The sequence below is a fragment of the Sander vitreus genome, chromosome 22, assembly GCF_031162955.1.
Source record: "Sander vitreus isolate 19-12246 chromosome 22, sanVit1, whole genome shotgun sequence".
Classification (NCBI taxonomy): Eukaryota; Metazoa; Chordata; class Actinopteri; order Perciformes; family Percidae; genus Sander; species Sander vitreus.
In genome coordinates, this window is record NC_135876.1 from 10,514,894 (window position 1) to 10,532,005 (window position 17,112).

Below are 17,112 nucleotides of genomic sequence, written 5' to 3' on the forward strand. Positions count from 1 at the left end.
TCACAGTCCCTTAGAGCAAATTACTTTAAAATAATGGTTTGTTATCTAATGCATCAATGTGGAAACAGATGGGAAAGCTTTGCTCAATGGCACATAATCAGTCTTATAGGTGGGAGTGTCAAATGATATGCTTCAATTATGTCAAACATGTTAATGAATCATTAATCGCACACATGGTAATAATGGGTATTCATGTTTCAAATTGCTTTTTTATTGTCTGTGTGCATAGACAAACATAAGACATATAACTTTATTATGTAGCCTACAATATACTACGTTTAATAAACATAAGTACGCTAATGAAATGTAGCCTATCTTACAAATACACATACACGATCATATAAAATAGCCTATATAAATAACTGCTCATTCTGGAGGCGTGATTGAAATTACTGCTGCACTTAAGCACAGTAGGGATTTAACCTATTTATTAATTTATTATTAATTATTATTAGTAGAAATTCCGCCTCTCCTGAACGCAGCACCTGCCTCCCAAGCAATATGGCCTACATTTCCCATCAGGCACCCTGCCGCTTGTTATGTGCACCAATAATTTGTGCTCGGTGGAGCATAGGCTGCCGTTGGTTGTGACAGAGGACGAACTGAAAGAGCAAGGTTGTATGTCACGTTAGCTATCTATCTGTCTTTTAAGTTTTCATGTTTTACATTTTTAGAGGTTTCTAATTATCATACAAACAATGGCGTAGGCAACCTATTCTGTAAACTGTCGTGTAAGCGAAGCATGTGGTGTATGGTTGTAAAAACAGGGATGCTAGTTTGTGCTGCTGGTGCGCGTGCTAAACTGTGTACAGGAGCTAGCCTTATCTAATATGCCAGACACACACACACACACACACACACACACACACACACAAATCTTTAGTGGGGCCACAATATAACGTTTTCTGATCTAAAACAGACAAGCGCTGCTGTGTGACAGCAGGACAACGTTCTTGGATGCTACAATGTTGCTATGCTGTTACCTCAGCTAGTTTTCTGTAACAGCTCTGTGTTGCAGCACTCAGACAGTCCTTTAGGTATTTTTGCATCAGTAAGTAATATTAGGTTCGCAGCGGGAAGTCATGGTGTGAATTGAATGGACCTTTTTCACAGCAGACATTTTGACTTGTCATAGTAGGAAAAGCACAGCTGAAATTGATAACCTTAACAATGGCTCAATTCCATCAAGTGTCCCAGTAAGCTATTTCAGTGAGTCAGCATGAACAATACCAGGGCCTCTCCTAAGTGGAATGCAGCCATCATTAATGGTTTCGAATACACTTGTGCTTTTTCTACTATGACATGTCAACATGTCAGCCGTGAAAAAGGTCTATTGTTACAAGTTTGTTTGCTCACTCACACGCTGTGGCTCTTGCAGGTGTCCAACATGTCTGTGGATTGGCTAGGATATGGATACGCAGCCCTTATCGCAACCGGGGGAGTCATCGGTTATGTGAAAGCAGGTATGTGTTGGATTATGTATGATTATGTAAGCTATTAGCTATGGAAAATGTGGAAGGACGCTTTTCAGGTCCCTAAACTCTTTAAAAGGTTTATTGATTATATAATGGTGTTTCTTTTCTTGTTTGACATTCTTTTATACATTACTGCATCTCTACAATTGAGTGTTGTAAACATTAAACTTGTTAACAAATTGCCTTCATGTTCATTCAATTATTGTCATGGTCTATACAACTAAAATGTGTCTATCTATAACACACCAGTCTATGCGTGCTCTTAGGTCCTATGGACAACCGGTGCAGGTGTTGACCTGCTGTGTGTTGTCTTTCAGGCAGTGTCCCGTCCCTTGCTGCTGGTGCTCTCTTCGGCGGCCTCGCAGGTTTTGGCGCCTACCAGATCTCCAATGACGCCAATAATGTTTGGGTGTCACTCGGTTGGTATACTAAGAATATACTGTATTTGGTGTATATGTGTTGCATGGTTGATAATCTAGGTAAAGAGTTTCTGAATAAGAACAGTGATGTGTCTCTGTGGTCATAAAGCTTTACATTTTCTATTCCCCACCACATGCTGTCTTTCAGTTACATCAGGAGCTTTGACTGGCGTCATGGGAAAGAGGTTCTACGGTTCCAGGAAGTTCATGCCAGCTGGCTTGATGGCTGGAGCAAGGTATCCATCTTATACCATTTATATGACTTAACTCATTTTACACGCATAAACATATTCAAGGTGAAGTAACAAGGAGTGCTGGTGAGGGAATGTACTTGATAAATGTGTCTGTGATGGGATCATTCAATAGACCTTTACTGTTGATCCCAGATGATCACTCCTACTCTGAAGCAACTCAAAATCTCTACTTCCTTGAGATAAAAGTCGAGAACAGGGATGATATATTTTCTTTTTTTTCTTCTTCTTCCAGTCTTCTGATGGTGGGGAAGCTTAGTATGGCATTGCTCCAGAAACCTCAGGAGTCCTGATGGAGTTTCTGATATGTACCCCATCTTCTGTTTCAGCAGCAGCCTGTTAGCATTTGTCAGTTACTGTTGAACATGAATGTCATTTTGTAAAAGTGTATATTTGAGGATGAAATATAATACCTTGTTTATATAATACGTATCGTTGTCTTGTCCTTTTTGAATGAATGCATTATTAACTTTTATAGATTTATTTGTATAAAATGTTTACAAAATGTTCACTTAATTCATTGCATAATACAAAGAGGTGTGCAGCCGTCTCACGGTACACAAAATAAGTCGAAGTAATCATTTTTGTAGCGGTTACACAGAATATTTTTTTGTGAGAATAGAAGCCGAGGGAACATAGCATTGGAGGAGCCGTTAATAAATGACCGTTTATGCTTGGCGTCAGTAGTAAAACAATACTTGAAAATAATAATAAACTGTTTAATAAACTGAGTATAAAAATGAAAAGCTATGCTACAATTAAATCCTTCTCAGAATACTCCAACACTAACAGTAGAATTGGCTCACACTGGATCCTTCAGGAACACAGTGGGATTGTCTTGCAGACCGTATTAGTCTTGGTTCAGCATCATGGCAGCCGTCATCTCCAAAACATGGAGACTCCATGCACTTTTACAGTTAGATCCTACATCTCTGGAAACAAAATAATGATCCCAGTGTGGCATTGAAAATGTCTCCTCAAAGAATGTGGGAGGTACATCTTTGTACAACTACTTTTTGTCCTCTACCAGCTACCTCCATATTGAAGATGTCATTTCTTTCAGGGAACATACTGCGTTTCCTTCAGGTTTCAGTGTGTTTAAAACAGCGTAGGCTCAACTTCCTTAGCCAAAGATGTAGGCTACACAGTGCAACAAGCAGTAGAAGCTGTATGACCCTCTTTCTGAACTACCGATTTCCACCATATTTGGATGTCCAGTCCACCCTGCCGTGGACAGGCTGCACGGGCGGAGCTCTGCTCAGGAGACTCCCAGAGGTTTTCCCCAGGGCTGAGTAGCTGCTCCCCTTCATCTGAGTCCTGTCTGCCCTCCTTTTCCAGCCCTCGTAATCTGGAGGAAAAAGCCAGTCAGTCCGTTTGTCTCATCACCAATATATACAGTAGCTATATAGCCAGGTATCTTTTATATGTAATGCAAGATACATTGACATCAGCTAAAAGTAAACAGCATTTCACAACTATGGTAAGCAAAATCAAACTATACAGGAACATTTTTCTTTCTCTAAAAAATATCAACACAAGGACTCAAGCAAAACCCTACTAGCAACTATTATAAAATGGTAATACCTTCATTACTTTCACTCAAAGATGAGTTGGATATGGGCTTGGGCTTCGCAGATTTCGATTTGTCTATTTTATTATCAGGAGAAGAAGAAAGATTGACTGAAAGAGTGGAAAAAGGGGAGAAACGGTTCCAGTGAGTGAGAGTTTGGATGGAAACACTGCAAGTAAGAAACTGTAGAGAGATAATAGAGAAAATGAGTAAATGAGTAGGAATAGTTTGGCATGGCCACAAGAAAGTAGTTATTACAGAATACGGAAACAGTATTTACTTAAAGACTTGATGGGGAGTGCAACCTTTTGAGCCAGATAAGTGTGGACTTGGGGAGGGAGATTATCTGATCTAAAAGAATTATTTTGTTAGACTTGCATAGATGGAACAAAATCTTACTTGTGTGCTGGCCAGCCAAAGGGGCAAGCTGGATTCTCTGTCCAACTGAACCCACCTCTTTCTTTTGGAATGATGGGATATAACCGCCAGAGAGGTTGTATTTGGTGCTTACAAAGTTCCCTAAAAGAGGAGAAAGATGGGTCTTTATGTTTTGTATGTATTACACCCTCTAGGTACCCAGCCACCATTAGCTTCTAGTCAGCATCATATAAGCTGAAATTATGTGCACCATTTAAAACACAAAAACATACAAATGAAGAACCTTCAGTAAACACACCTAATAGATATTCTCACACATGGTTTTACTGATACAAATGATTAGTGTGAAGTAGCTGCTGCATATGCAACAGCCACTGAGGACCCAAACACATAAGGCGGCCGAGTGATTGAAGTCATTCAGCTTTTCCAGCGACTCCATCGATCTGCTTCAGCAGCAGCCACAGATGCTTATCAGTGTCATTAGTGAAAAAGCCTCATTGTTCCCTTATGAAGATGTTGTAGTGCCATTTAACATCTATTTAGCAACTGGAGTTCTTAGTTCTCTGGTTAAACTGTGTATTTGTACCCTTGTCTCCTGCAGAGCCTTTGGCAGCTGGTTTCTTTCACATGTTAATAAGTCGGTGGCTAAATACCTGAAGCTTGTTGCATCAGCCAACACACTAACTACAGCTACAATGTTTGTATAAGAAATAGCGTTAGCATAGTCAATTATAAGTAAACGTGGACCATTGCTTCAAACTGTCATAATTGTCAATACAATAATTAAACTGTCAATACAACAAAACAGTTCACGTGAAGTCATCTCAATGCAATACCTTTGGAGAGATCTATTTTCTCCAGTATTCTCTCTTTAACAACAGTTTTCTCTGGTGGGCTATCCTCAGATTTAGAAGCATTCTCTTCTAGTCCCACACCAAAAAGTAGAATTCGGAGGAGATATGCATGCAATCAGAGAGAAAAAGGAGAAAAATAGAAATGGATGAGACAACTGAGAGAAAACTAGTATGTACATGTTAGCACTAATGCAGCTGCATCTAAGCTAAAGTTAGCAGAAAAATAACACTTATGAGTAATAGGTGTACCAAAACAAACAGTGTGTGTGTGAGCGCTGCCTGGAACAAATGAGCAGGGGGTGCAGTTGAAGGCCAAGAAACACTTGATCTTACACTGACGGTCTTAATCTCATGAATAAGCAACGGAGAGGGAGAGACAAGGTGAAAGAAAGAGGGAGAAGAAGAGAGCACAGTGGGGACCCATATTGTGTGTCTGTCTACATGACAAATGATTTATAGAGGTCTCCCTTCTCCTAAAGTCACAGACACTTAGGCTCACTCCTAACACTGCTTTGTCAATGGCTCCATAACTACTGATCAGGAGACATTAGCTGCGTCATTAGCATGTAGTGCTTTCATGGCACAAAGAGGACAGTGTCATATTATGTAACAGTAGGTGACACTGACAGTCGCCAGGTTTCCACTGCATTTCAAAATGCAAAAGAAGTAGGGTTACTGTCTAATTCTGTTGTTAGACATCGTGTGTTAGCTCAGTTATAGATTCTCAAAAAAATTGTAATTTTTGCTGGAAGAGTTACAGTGTTTTTGTTGTTGTTGTTGGACATTGCAAGTCTGCATATGCTCTGTAAGGTTACACATTGTACATCCACATTAGGTCCAATGTGTTATTTAAAACATGTTTGTTAAGACGAGGGTGTAAAATAAACATAGAAAAAGAGTGAAATATTCACTGAAAAATCAAGACACAAAAACTGGCAAATGCAACAGGATACTTGTGTTGAAAGGCCCTTGTTTGGTCTGACAAATAGTTTTGTTTATTCTACTTGAATTTCTCCATTAATCAGAAGAAAAAAAAATCATAAATATCCTGGACCACAAGTCCTTCAATTCCTTTCTACATTACAGGAGCTCTACAAGCTGTTGACAGTTTGTTTTGTCAGATATGATTTCTTTAACATGTTAGTGGAATCTGGAAACCTGAGCCCCGCTCCCTCCACACTCCAGCAAACCTCTTCCCACCTCGACATTAGACGTCAGTCCTCACCTGCGTTGGCTCTGGTGACAGATAATCCTCCTCCAATAGGAGCAAGCGGTTTATTTACAGTGTTTGAGGAGTTCTCCCACAGGTCCCGCAGCGTCATACCACTCAGCTCCTTCTCTCCAGGAGTCTGATTCTTGCCGATCAACCCTTAAAGCAACAGAAATGATGTGATAATGTTGTATTTTTTGTGAAACTGGGTGCTCAGGTGGCTCCAGTTGAATGCAATGATGCCTCATTGTTTTTACTTGAATGAGGACGATGCTTGTTTTAATGACCATAATTTATTGTCATTTGCGTTACTGAAATCAATGATTTGAGTTTTGAGTTAGTAACTGTCATTCAGGGCACAGCATTAGTTACAGAGGCTATTTTTCAAAAATGAACTAGATCTACCAGCAGTCATGCTGGACAACACATCTGACCTGACACAGATCAAACAAAGCATATAAATACATTCCCATGGGAGTTTAAGAGGTGATGCAAAACCATAAAGAGAATGGAAAGAATTCTTGAATAACACTACATTTTGGTGACCTCTTTCCAATCATTAAGATGACCTGATTGGCTGTTAGTCATGCAGTCTTACCTGGCAAGTATCGTGACTGGCTCAGATAGTGCTGTCGTGCAGCAGATCCTGGGAGATTGGAGTCCATTTGACCAATCTTAACATTGTTGGGTAGCTTAGTGACTGTGCTGAAGGAATACAGAGGTTTCTGCTCCTTGGGCCTGAAAACAGAAACCAGTCACTTACAGTAAAGGTCTGTGCCCAAAACATTTTGAATGTGAGTCCTGCTACACCTATAGGTTGCTGCATTCATAGACAGATTGAGCAGAAAATATTTTATCTGTAGGTGTCATTAACTATCTGACAATGATAAAATGCTTCACAACTATGATAACCTACTACCATATTAAATAATGCAAGATGCATGAGACAGCTACATTTAACACACATTTTTAGTATTCTGCAATGCACTGCTCCATTGTCAAAGCTTACATGTTTGTCAAATTGCCAATCCAGTAGGCCATCACAGCACTTACTGTGGGCGGTGCTCCTTAGGGCTCCTCTGTTCCTCTGCGTTCCCCAGGCTGGGTTTCTTGGAGTTGGAGGCAGCGGTTTCCGAGGGGTCGGATTCCTCCCAGCTGTCCGAGGTCTTGGCCACCGTCTGGCCCCAGCGACGACGGCCACTCTTCAGTACCCCCGTCCCACCACCACCATTGTTGTTCTCACTGCCCAGCGATGCTGCTTTCTGCAGAAGCAGACAATACAACAGGCGTCCACACAACTGGTCACCTTTAAATTGATCAAATCTGCCGAACTAACTTAACTCTAACTTAATTCCAGCTGCTTTAATTGTGCTACACGTCTTACTCCTTGGAAGAGGCGTCTAACATGCAAAGTCAGGGGCCAGAAGTTCTCCTCTATGTATTAGTATTGCGACAAATCCTGACTAAGATAGTCTCTGCATCTGCATAATCTTAGGTGCTTTCATTCTTTCATTCTATTTAGCATGAAATACAATCAAGGTTGTGATTTGACACTCACCGCCTGGCAGAGGCCGGCTGCTTTACTCTCAGTTTGGGGAAGGGGAATCTGCTGAAGAGGCTGATGATGTTGCTGCTGTTGGTTCCTGGAGGAGGATGTGGAGGCTTTGGACTCAGAGGAAGACTGCTGGGGATCAGCCTTGGACTCCGAGACCTGGTTCTGGGCCAGCGGCCTGGCCTGGACCTTCTTGACCTCCTGGCTCTGAGGACGAGGCCCTAAGATCTGGCCTACCTGGAAGTACGGGTAACGCAGGGCCTAGACAGGGAGATCTTTGTTATTCTGTTATTCTGCAAGCATTGTTTTCTAGTACAATCAAAACATCATGTAACTTCCCATGAACTTAGAATAAACCAAATAAGTATAATCATTTGACACAGAAGCATGTTAGAATGATGGACATGCAGTGTAGACTGTATCCCATTAAGATTATTATTATAATTTTTTTTTTTTTGCTGAGTACAATGAACTTGAATTGTTTCCTTAGAATAGGCTAAAACTAGATGTGCCTCCTACACCTGGGAGCTTTGTAAGCACAGAATAGAAAAGCACTGTCACTCCCTCTGAAAAGGTGTTTCCTCTTTGTGGCCCTCAATCCAGCAATCCAACTGTCTCAGTGGACTGGAAATGATGTCTGACTATGTAATGACCATGTGATGTACATGATATGTATATGTGACGCAGGGCACATCGGCAAAGGTGGAGGGAATGAATAGTGGCTTTAGCACTACTTAAAATGACTGGGATTAGGATGCTAATGCAATCTCAGTATTGGGACAACAGATAATCTGCATGTAGTGGAGAGTGTTGCACTGTAATGGAAATGGCTTCTCTGAGGACAGGTATGTTTTTTAGGTTTAATATGAAATGATGTCCCAGAAGGTCCTTGGAGTCCAGGTTATACTTTATATATATATATATATATATATATATATGCAGATCCATACTTAATACTTAATACTTTCACTCCCAATACATGGCATTTACATTGAACAGATGCGGAAAATAAAGCCTTGACTTCTGACTGTACATCCCGACCTTTAGACTCAACCTTAAGGCTCAGGTTTGCCTACCTGCACAGCAGTGGGTCTTTTTTTGGGGTCCCACTGCAGCATGTCCCTCATCAGGGCGATAGCCTCATTGCTGGCATTAGGGATGAGGGTCTTCAGGTGGGTCGGCACACATTGGGGGAAGCGAAAGTTCATAGCAGAAGCCAGTTGGTAGCCCTCTGACCAATCCGTCTACGGAGAGAAACAATCAGATGCTTATTAATTATTATATTTATTAATCAAGTGTCTACAGATTGAGCAAAAGACATTTGTTGATTTTAAACGTCAAATGTATCATGTGCATGTCTATATAAACATATAGAAACTTTACTTTATAATCTCAGTGTGGATAAATCATTTATTTTACACTGTCTATTGCTACCTAAGTAGAGCATGGTAATCATGTGAGAAACATGATGGGTGATGTGAGAGAAGGCAAACAGGTTTTATGGCAATTTAAGTACATTATTGTAGATTTGAATTGGACATTTTTGTGTCATTTGGCTTTGTGAGGGTACATGACATGGTGTCTGCCCCCCTCGGTGTAGATTATGTATTATGATGCAGAAGAGATCCAACACCACCTGAACACATCTGGTAAACACCATCTACTGTTTTGACGGAAGAGTTTCCAATGCAATTATACAATATATCGTAAAATATATATATAATTATAATTAAAAATATGACTTGTATGTTTTTATAAGCAATACATCCATGAACAATGTAACATATACATCAGTGGCACTGAATGGCAGCCTTTGTGGTTGAGGTAACAGATTCAGTTCCTGACCAGGTCATACCAAAAATGGGCTCAAACATTGCTTAGCAATCATAGGGAATAGTAATGGATTTGGAGAAAGCCTTTGAAATGAAGTGTTCAGCATGGAGCACACTTAAGCTGCTTTGAACCACAGAGGGAGGAACACTTTGCCCCTGGCCTACTTACGTACTATTTATTTTTAAATGGTAAACATATTTTCTCTAAATAAGCTTAGTCATATCAGTTGGGACATCAATTCATTTCACACAGTTAAAACCCTGAATAAAGGTCAATCATTTCCACCTCTCTGCATTCAGTTTCTTCTCACCTTTTTGACGGTGCCTAGGACTTGGCAGATCTTAAAGATCTCATCCACTTCACTGTTCCCAGGAAAAAGAGGTCTGAGGGTGTAGAGTTCAGCCATGATGCAGCCCACAGCCCACAGGTCGATAGGAGAGCTGTAAGTAGACGACCTGAGCAGGACCTCGGGAGCGCGGTACCTGGACAGAGGGCATACTCAAATAAACTAACATAAAAACAGAGCATGATGCTCACAATGTGAATTGCACAGGGCTAAACTCACAAGCGGTCTAGCACACTGTAATTGATGCATACATTTTCCTCTGTGTTTTAGATGGCTATTGATGCCTAGACAGTACTCTCACCATCTGGTTGATACGTAGTCTGTGTAGGGAGGTTTCGAGCGGATCTCTCTGGCCAGTCCAAAATCTGCTATTTTGACCAGTTCTGGACCCATGCACAGCAGATTCTCTGGCTTCATGTCTCGATGAAAGAAACCTGTAGAAAAGTTAATGTCAAGCTGAGCCACCGTGTATAGAGTAAAGTCTAAATGGCCAAAGGACCTAATTACAATCATATGCAACTATTTTATATTAGTATTTTACATTCACTGTAGAATTCAGAAAGCACAAGAAAGGGAAAACTGATGAGCCTGGGAATAGGTGTATATTTGTCTTTGACAGCGGTGGCCTAGGTTTGAAGGACTGTTTTCAAGGCCTGAGTATTTGACATTGACATTTTTATTATTTAACCATGGCCACATTGTTTCTCTAACCTTAACCAAGCTGGTTTAATGACCTAATCTTGTTTGGACAGTACTTTAGTTGCCACATGAAAGTTGGCATTATTTTTCCCTTAAAAATGTATTCTGCTAATAAAAAGTATTTGCATATGAAGGCAATTTGTAGATACAGATGTAACGCTACATGATCCAAATTCTAAGCATGAAGAGACATGGGCAAAACCATAGACTGTGACTTTGTGAAATGAAAGTGATGCTGATGCTGATGAAACAGGTATACCCAATGGAGCTGAAATGTTTGATGCTATTATAAAATATATCATGGCCAAGGTGTCTTAAATGGATCTAAGCATAAACACTAGTAGGCATACAGAATGAAACAAGTATATCACATGCACTTTACATACATTGTACATACTTTGTGGTGTTCTATCTGAGGGTCACACTAAAATGCAAAACTTTGCACAATATACAACCCAAACCAACTACTGAAACGTCACGCTACTTTTGAACAGGTAAAGAATGATAGAGTAAAGCCTCTTACCATGCTTATGTACAAAAGCCAACCCAGATATCACTTGAAACAAGATGTTCCTAATTTCATGCTCTGAGAACATCTTATTCTCTCTAACAGCAGACCAAAGAGATAGAACAGGAAGGAAAAAAGGGGTAAAAGAGAAATGAAAGAAAAGCAGTTAAAAGAGAAATCCTGAAAAGCACATGCGTTCTGGATGTGTGGAAGCATGTCCTGTAAGGCGAATACAGGCTGGCTGTGAATGTGTTTGACTTTACACATGAACAAGGTTTGTATGAATGAGTCTCTGTAAGATTTGTAAAACTTGCACACATCCATTAATTAAAGAAATGCAGATCACTAAGTTAGATGAGGCAGTTATGAAGGGATCACAAACTACAAGATTCCGATCAATTAATCAAATTCAGGACGTGACATTTTCCATAGTTCATAGCATTATGGTTTTCTCATTACTTTGACGCTGTGTAGCTGTTCAATGAATCTTGCAGTATGCAACCACTCTCATGCACTTGCAAGGCAAGAAGTGAACACAGTACACCTACCATGTTTGTGAATAAATGACAGGCCTTGTAAAATCTGAAAGCTTATGTTTCTTATCACTGATTCAGGGAACAATTTTTTTCTGTAAACATAAAATTGATAGAATGAGCCTGCTGATAACAACAACATTCTATAAAATGTGTCTTTGTACACACACACACACACACACACACACACACACACACACACACTAACTGGTAAAATATGCTGAAACACAAAGCACACATGGAAATATGCTTTTAACCTCTAAAAACATCAGGCGCTTCCTTGACTTCCTTGTCTGCTTTTTGCCTTTCACAGGTGACAAACCCAGGCGTGTGTACTAGAGGATGGATACCCGAACCCAGCCCTTCGAGACCCGTCGGTACCCGGGTATACAGATATTTAGAAATGATGTTCGGTTTCGGGTCGGGCTCGGTCACATCAGTGCAATAAGGCATTGAACATTTTAAATTTAAAAAAGCTTATTATGTAGGTGCACGCCTGTGTTAACGTGCGCTTGTTGCCCTGTGTGCGCTGATGCGCTCATCTGTTGACATTTCCGAATGCCTTCCTACAGTTGCTTAATACACAAACAAACGTATGTGTCATTAGTATGAGAAAAAAACGAGATTTTAACTGTGTCGGGCTCGGGTCGGGCTCGGACATAAATATCTTAATGCCTGTCGGCTCGCGTCGGGTTCGGTTACTGTTCTGTCGGACGCGGGCCGGGCTCGGACAGAAAAATGCAGCCCGATCAGCACTCAGTGTGCACGTCCAGTGTACACCTGGGGTTTCCAAACTAGCAAAAGCATCAGGGCTTTCCCTAGAGAAGGTGTTTGTCTGGTGACAGCTTTTACAGAGCCCTAATGCACGACAAGGGTGAACCTTTGAGAGCATGTTGTATTGACAGAAATATAAAATGTTCCACTGGAAACCATTGGATCCCATGAGATCCTTTAAATCGCATCACATCTGTGTTAATAAGTGTCTAAACCTTTTTCGTGGCAAATTGGCCCTGTTAGGCTTGTGATGCAGAGGGGAAGCTCCTGACCAGATGCTGACATTTGGAAACTCTGTGTTAGGGTAATGATGTCAAACTAGACCACTGTGTTATACACCTCTTACATACATTTGCATTGTAAGGTGTGGTATTTCTCCTCTTACCTGTCCTTCATAAGCTGGTAGAGGTTCTCCTTCATATACTCAAAGACAAAGTAGAGGTGGTCGTTCTCTCTGATTACCTCCTTCAGTTTCACCACATTCGCATGGTTGAGCTTCTTTAGCGACTGGTGTGTGACAAATCATGGAAAAAAGGCACTTATTTATTCACACAGATTTGTTCTACAAAGACAATAAATGTTTACGATTGTGAATTAGAGAATGCCAGAGAGAAGGAATACTGTCAGGTAAGGTAGCTACTGTAAGTTGAAGCTTCAGTCGGTAAAAGGCACTTTGCAGAATGTTCCAGTGTATGACATTTTAAAGCATGAGTTACATAGTTGATTTGCATAGTTCTAGATGCAAAGATACACAAATAAAGCTTTTCAGACAACTGGAACTGGCAACAACATTAAAGGAGTACTGTGCATTACTGTTAAAATCACTCAGCATTATCTTCCCTTGAAAGTTTTTCCATCTCTGGAAGTACTGCTGGCCCATAACCTGCCCAAAGTATCACCATCCTTACCTTCACCTCCCTTAGGTTCATACATTCTTCCCATGAATAAAACTTCCTCTTCATCCTGTGAAAGAAAGGCAAAACCCGACATTAGTTTAGAGTACAGATCAGATATACATCGACTAAAGGAGGCCATATAAATTACGCCCAACATACAGTAGAGTCACTACCTTTACAAATTCCCTTTGTTTGTCTCAATCAAAAAAGCTTTTTAACGGTGTCTCTAATTACAGCTCATTTCATTTCAAGAACAAAACCAGCAAAAGCCAAAAACTGTAAAGTAAATTGATATTCTAAACTGTATCGGCTTTACCAGTGTTTTATTTTCTCCACATGAATGAATGTATTTATTAATGTAATAAGTTGTCGGTTTCATCGCAGTATGTGTTGCTATGTACATTGAAAGCACACAGCAGCTGGTATACGGGACACCTTTACAATAGCTTAATCTTCTCTGAACAACGTTACGTCTCCCTCCAACTGGAATTATGTAAGAGTTACACAACGTGCAGATATCTTCTTCTCCTCTTTGGGCACCTGCCAGTTTTCGGTCGTCGCTTCCACAATGTCAGCAACCTGACACACTCCCTCTACTTTCACTCCTTTTCACCGTCACCACATGTATTGTCTTGCATGGTAACCAAATGATCAAACAGTGGACGCATCTCCCCGGTTTCTCATCTATTATTGAACCCTGCTGCCATGCTGCTGAAACAAAGGCATGTCAGCTAGTTTGTTTAGCCTGGTGATAGCAGGAAACCAGTAGTCCTAAAGGGGGGGGGTAGTAACTCAGTCCGTGGGGAGTTGGGTTAAGAACCGGAGGGTCGCTGCTTCAAGTCCCCGTACGGCTGGAGCGTGGATTGGTTGCTGGAGACTCCTGGGCACTACCAAGGTACCGAACCCCTAACGGCTCGGGACGCTCCTCCACGGAGCACCTCACGCACGGAGCTCCTCCCCCTCACCCTGACATCTCTCCATTAGTGTATATAGCATGTATAGGTCCTGAGCATGTGTGTAATTCAGACCTGTGTTTAATGTGTGTGCAACTGTAACTAACAGAGTGAAAATTGTGAATTTCCCCTCGCGGGATAAATAAAGGGAGAAAAAGACACATTTAAACTATATCACAGTATCAAAATAACCAACCAAACTCTCTTGCAATATTCATGTTATATTAATATATAGTTATGCTCTAACGAAGAGAGACAATATTTCAATTTCATAAATGCTCAACATCCTGACCTCTTGATAGCCACCAGTTCTCCTGATTCGTTGCTTCTCCCCATCAGCACGCTGCCGTAGGTGCCATCACCCAGCTGCCTCAGGGTGGTATAGCGATTCATCATCTCTCAAGACGGTTAACTTTCCTGCTGCGCAAAACAAGTTGAGGAAACACAGTGCAGTCGCATTGATCAAATGTCTCTTCTACAGAAGTGTTCAATTGTTCCTTTACCAGGAGGAAGGAGTTTCACTTGGCCATTATGTCACAATGCTCACCAATTCTTGAAGTTCCAAACTCATCTTGCAGTAACTGATCCGTTGTTAGAAAGGTTGGATCAAAGGGATATACAGTAGATCAGCCAAAAGTCCACACCGTGCCTTTGCGATCCTTCAGTGACAGTAAAGACATAAAAATCAGCTGCAGCAGATACACACCAATCAATTACAAATACATAAAAATTGCTGGTAGAAGCGTTACCCGCTCCTGGAAATATTTTAGAAGATCTGAGGACAAAGAAAAGCGAGGACCACTTCTTGTTTTTTCCTTCAGTGAGGAGGATTAGGTATGTGTCTCACTAGTAGGAGGCTCCAACATGGCCACCCAGGGGAGATGACAAAGCCAGCCCTAGGCAGATTAGGCCAACGGGGATGTAAATAGGACGTTACATCACCATCATGCTTACCGGCATCGACTACCTTCCCCAAGCACCCTGCCTGGCAAGACGATTGGATTGACGCCACAGGCCTCAGTGATCACACTGTTATGTTGGATATTCATCCTTTAAAAAAAAAATAACAGAACCGAAAACAGACTTAGTTGTTGTTGTCAGACTCTAGTGACATTAATATACTTTATTTATCTAGAAAATGCATAGCTGTCCACTTTTTTTGTTTTAGGTTGCACCATGCTGCCATTAACATGTCCCTTATTTCAATGCAATTGTATCATAAGGACATACTGTGTATTCTCACATTGGCCTCCTGTCTAATACCTAAGAGACAATAAGGTAAATTGAGTAGCCTCCCCTGAAGCCTGTTAAGCTGTGTTTATCATTGAGCATTGAGGATGCATGCTGGGTTGTCTGGTAGATGTTTAGTTTCTCAAATAGAAGACGCATATATGTATTCCTGAACTTTTGCACATCCTGCACTAATCCATAGATAATTATTTTATTTCTTTATTAATGTTATATAGTTATATATTGGTTGCAGCCCAATGCATACACACAAGGATTTGAATTCCATTTGTCAGCTATTTTCATGAAACTTAAGTAAAGTGTGTTAGAACCTGTCTCCTCACTGACCTGCTGTATTTAGGTTAAAGGAAATACAGTTGCAGGTAAGCCAAGGCCAGCTAAACAAAATAAGATTAATGTTTATTTCATTTAATGGGACCAGGAACTCCCATCCAAAGAGAATTTCCTAACTGGATTTAGTACTATGACTCCTGGTAATCGTTTAACGAATAAATCCTCGGTGCGATTAACAATATGTAAATGTTTAAAGATTTGTCATCATTTTTGCATGCTGTATATTGACTTCTCCATTTGTCCGTTTTCCACTGCAAGGTAAAAATGATTCCTCTAAACAAAGCCCTGCTTGATGCCCCACTCTCACTGAAACAATAAGCACTAGGACGAGTCAAGTCGAGGACTGCTGGCCTGCATTCAGCTTTCACATATGGCACATATGTTGTGGAGGGAATTAAAGGGAATTAGGATGTAGCCTAGGCCACATGACGTTAGGGAAGCTATTCAAGGTCAATTACAGTATATTGTGGACACCAACCTGACCAGTAGAAAAGAAACAGAGTAGCCTATGTTACATTTGATCATAACCTCTAAATGTAATTACTGGGTAAAATAAATGTATAACGTTAGTTAATTGCTTTTCATAACACTCAACGTAACACGCATCAGCTAGAAGTTAACGTATTGATGTTAACCTAACTCTAAGAAATAACAGCTTTGATGAACTAACGTTATCTAAACTTCTGTCAAATAGACAGTGTAGCTTTTCAGAAAAAAGGTCAAAACTAGAGAAACATTTGTTGATGTCAGCTTGACAGTTCAGCTCTTCAAACATCTTTGTTCAGGCCTATTCCTTATAGTTTTAAACTCACCATTTAGGGGCGTAGCTCTTTTCCTTGACCGTTGTCTGGGCCTGCTGATAGCACGACGTTTCTTTAAGATAAAGCCCATGGCCCAACCTTGCTCCGATAGGGTGCGTGTGTGCGCGCGTGACTGCTCCCCATGGAAACATACACACAAACTCAAAGCTTGTTGCCCGTTGCCAGGTGACGAATGGGGCGTGCGGGCGCATTGACTTGTGGGACTGCGGAAATGTAAAACCTTCAACATCATATCAACCCATCCATTGACATATATAAAAGTATCAACCCCGTTCTCTTAATACATCCATGATCAACCCTCGTAATACATCCATGATATCAACATGCCTTCACGCTTCTTTTAATAGGCAGTACACCCATGCTTCAACGAAAGTTGAAAATGTCATGACCATGTAGTAGTTTTGCGCAGTCCCTAAATTATTTTAAAAGAATCTTCCAATCCCTAACAGAGTTACATTT

General features: G+C 40.7%; 2 protein-coding genes across 10 annotated transcripts; one reads left to right on the forward strand and one right to left on the reverse strand.

The window, feature by feature from the left end:
• Positions 1–529: 529 nt before the first annotated feature.
• tmem14ca (transmembrane protein 14Ca) lies at positions 530–2,573 on the forward strand. 3 transcript variants are annotated; one of them, XM_078280962.1, is made up of 5 exons: positions 530–615; positions 1,379–1,463; positions 1,793–1,894; positions 2,043–2,130; positions 2,381–2,573. In XM_078280962.1, exons 2-5 carry the CDS (start codon positions 1,388–1,390, stop codon positions 2,436–2,438), a joined length of 324 nt encoding a protein of 107 aa, XP_078137088.1. In that variant the 5' UTR covers positions 530–615; positions 1,379–1,387; the 3' UTR covers positions 2,439–2,573. The 3 variants fall into 3 exon arrangements, with proteins under 3 accessions (XP_078137088.1, XP_078137091.1, XP_078137087.1); XM_078280965.1 differs by having other exon boundaries at positions 549–618; XM_078280961.1 differs by lacking the exon at positions 530–615 and adding an exon at positions 959–1,051.
• Positions 2,574–2,850: 277 nt separating this feature from the next.
• mak (male germ cell-associated kinase) lies at positions 2,851–16,758 on the reverse strand. 7 transcript variants are annotated; one of them, XM_078280955.1, is made up of 18 exons: positions 16,645–16,758; positions 15,206–15,301; positions 14,799–14,910; positions 14,544–14,668; positions 13,311–13,365; positions 12,788–12,909; positions 11,644–11,723; positions 10,190–10,322; positions 9,853–10,024; positions 8,786–8,953; positions 7,716–7,970; positions 7,211–7,419; positions 6,756–6,895; positions 6,173–6,316; positions 4,930–5,016; positions 4,115–4,234; positions 3,730–3,825; positions 2,851–3,493 (listed from the first exon to the last, which is right to left on the reverse strand). In XM_078280955.1, the coding sequence occupies exons 4-18, from the start codon at positions 14,645–14,647 to the stop codon at positions 3,333–3,335; spliced, it is 2,046 nt and encodes a 681-aa protein (XP_078137081.1). In that variant the 5' UTR covers positions 14,648–14,668; positions 14,799–14,910; positions 15,206–15,301; positions 16,645–16,758; the 3' UTR covers positions 2,851–3,332. The 7 variants fall into 7 exon arrangements, with proteins under 7 accessions (XP_078137081.1, XP_078137082.1, XP_078137080.1 ...); XM_078280956.1 differs by having other exon boundaries at positions 3,730–3,792; positions 14,544–14,671; XM_078280954.1 differs by having other exon boundaries at positions 14,544–14,671.
• Between the last annotated feature and the right edge of the window lie 354 nt (positions 16,759–17,112).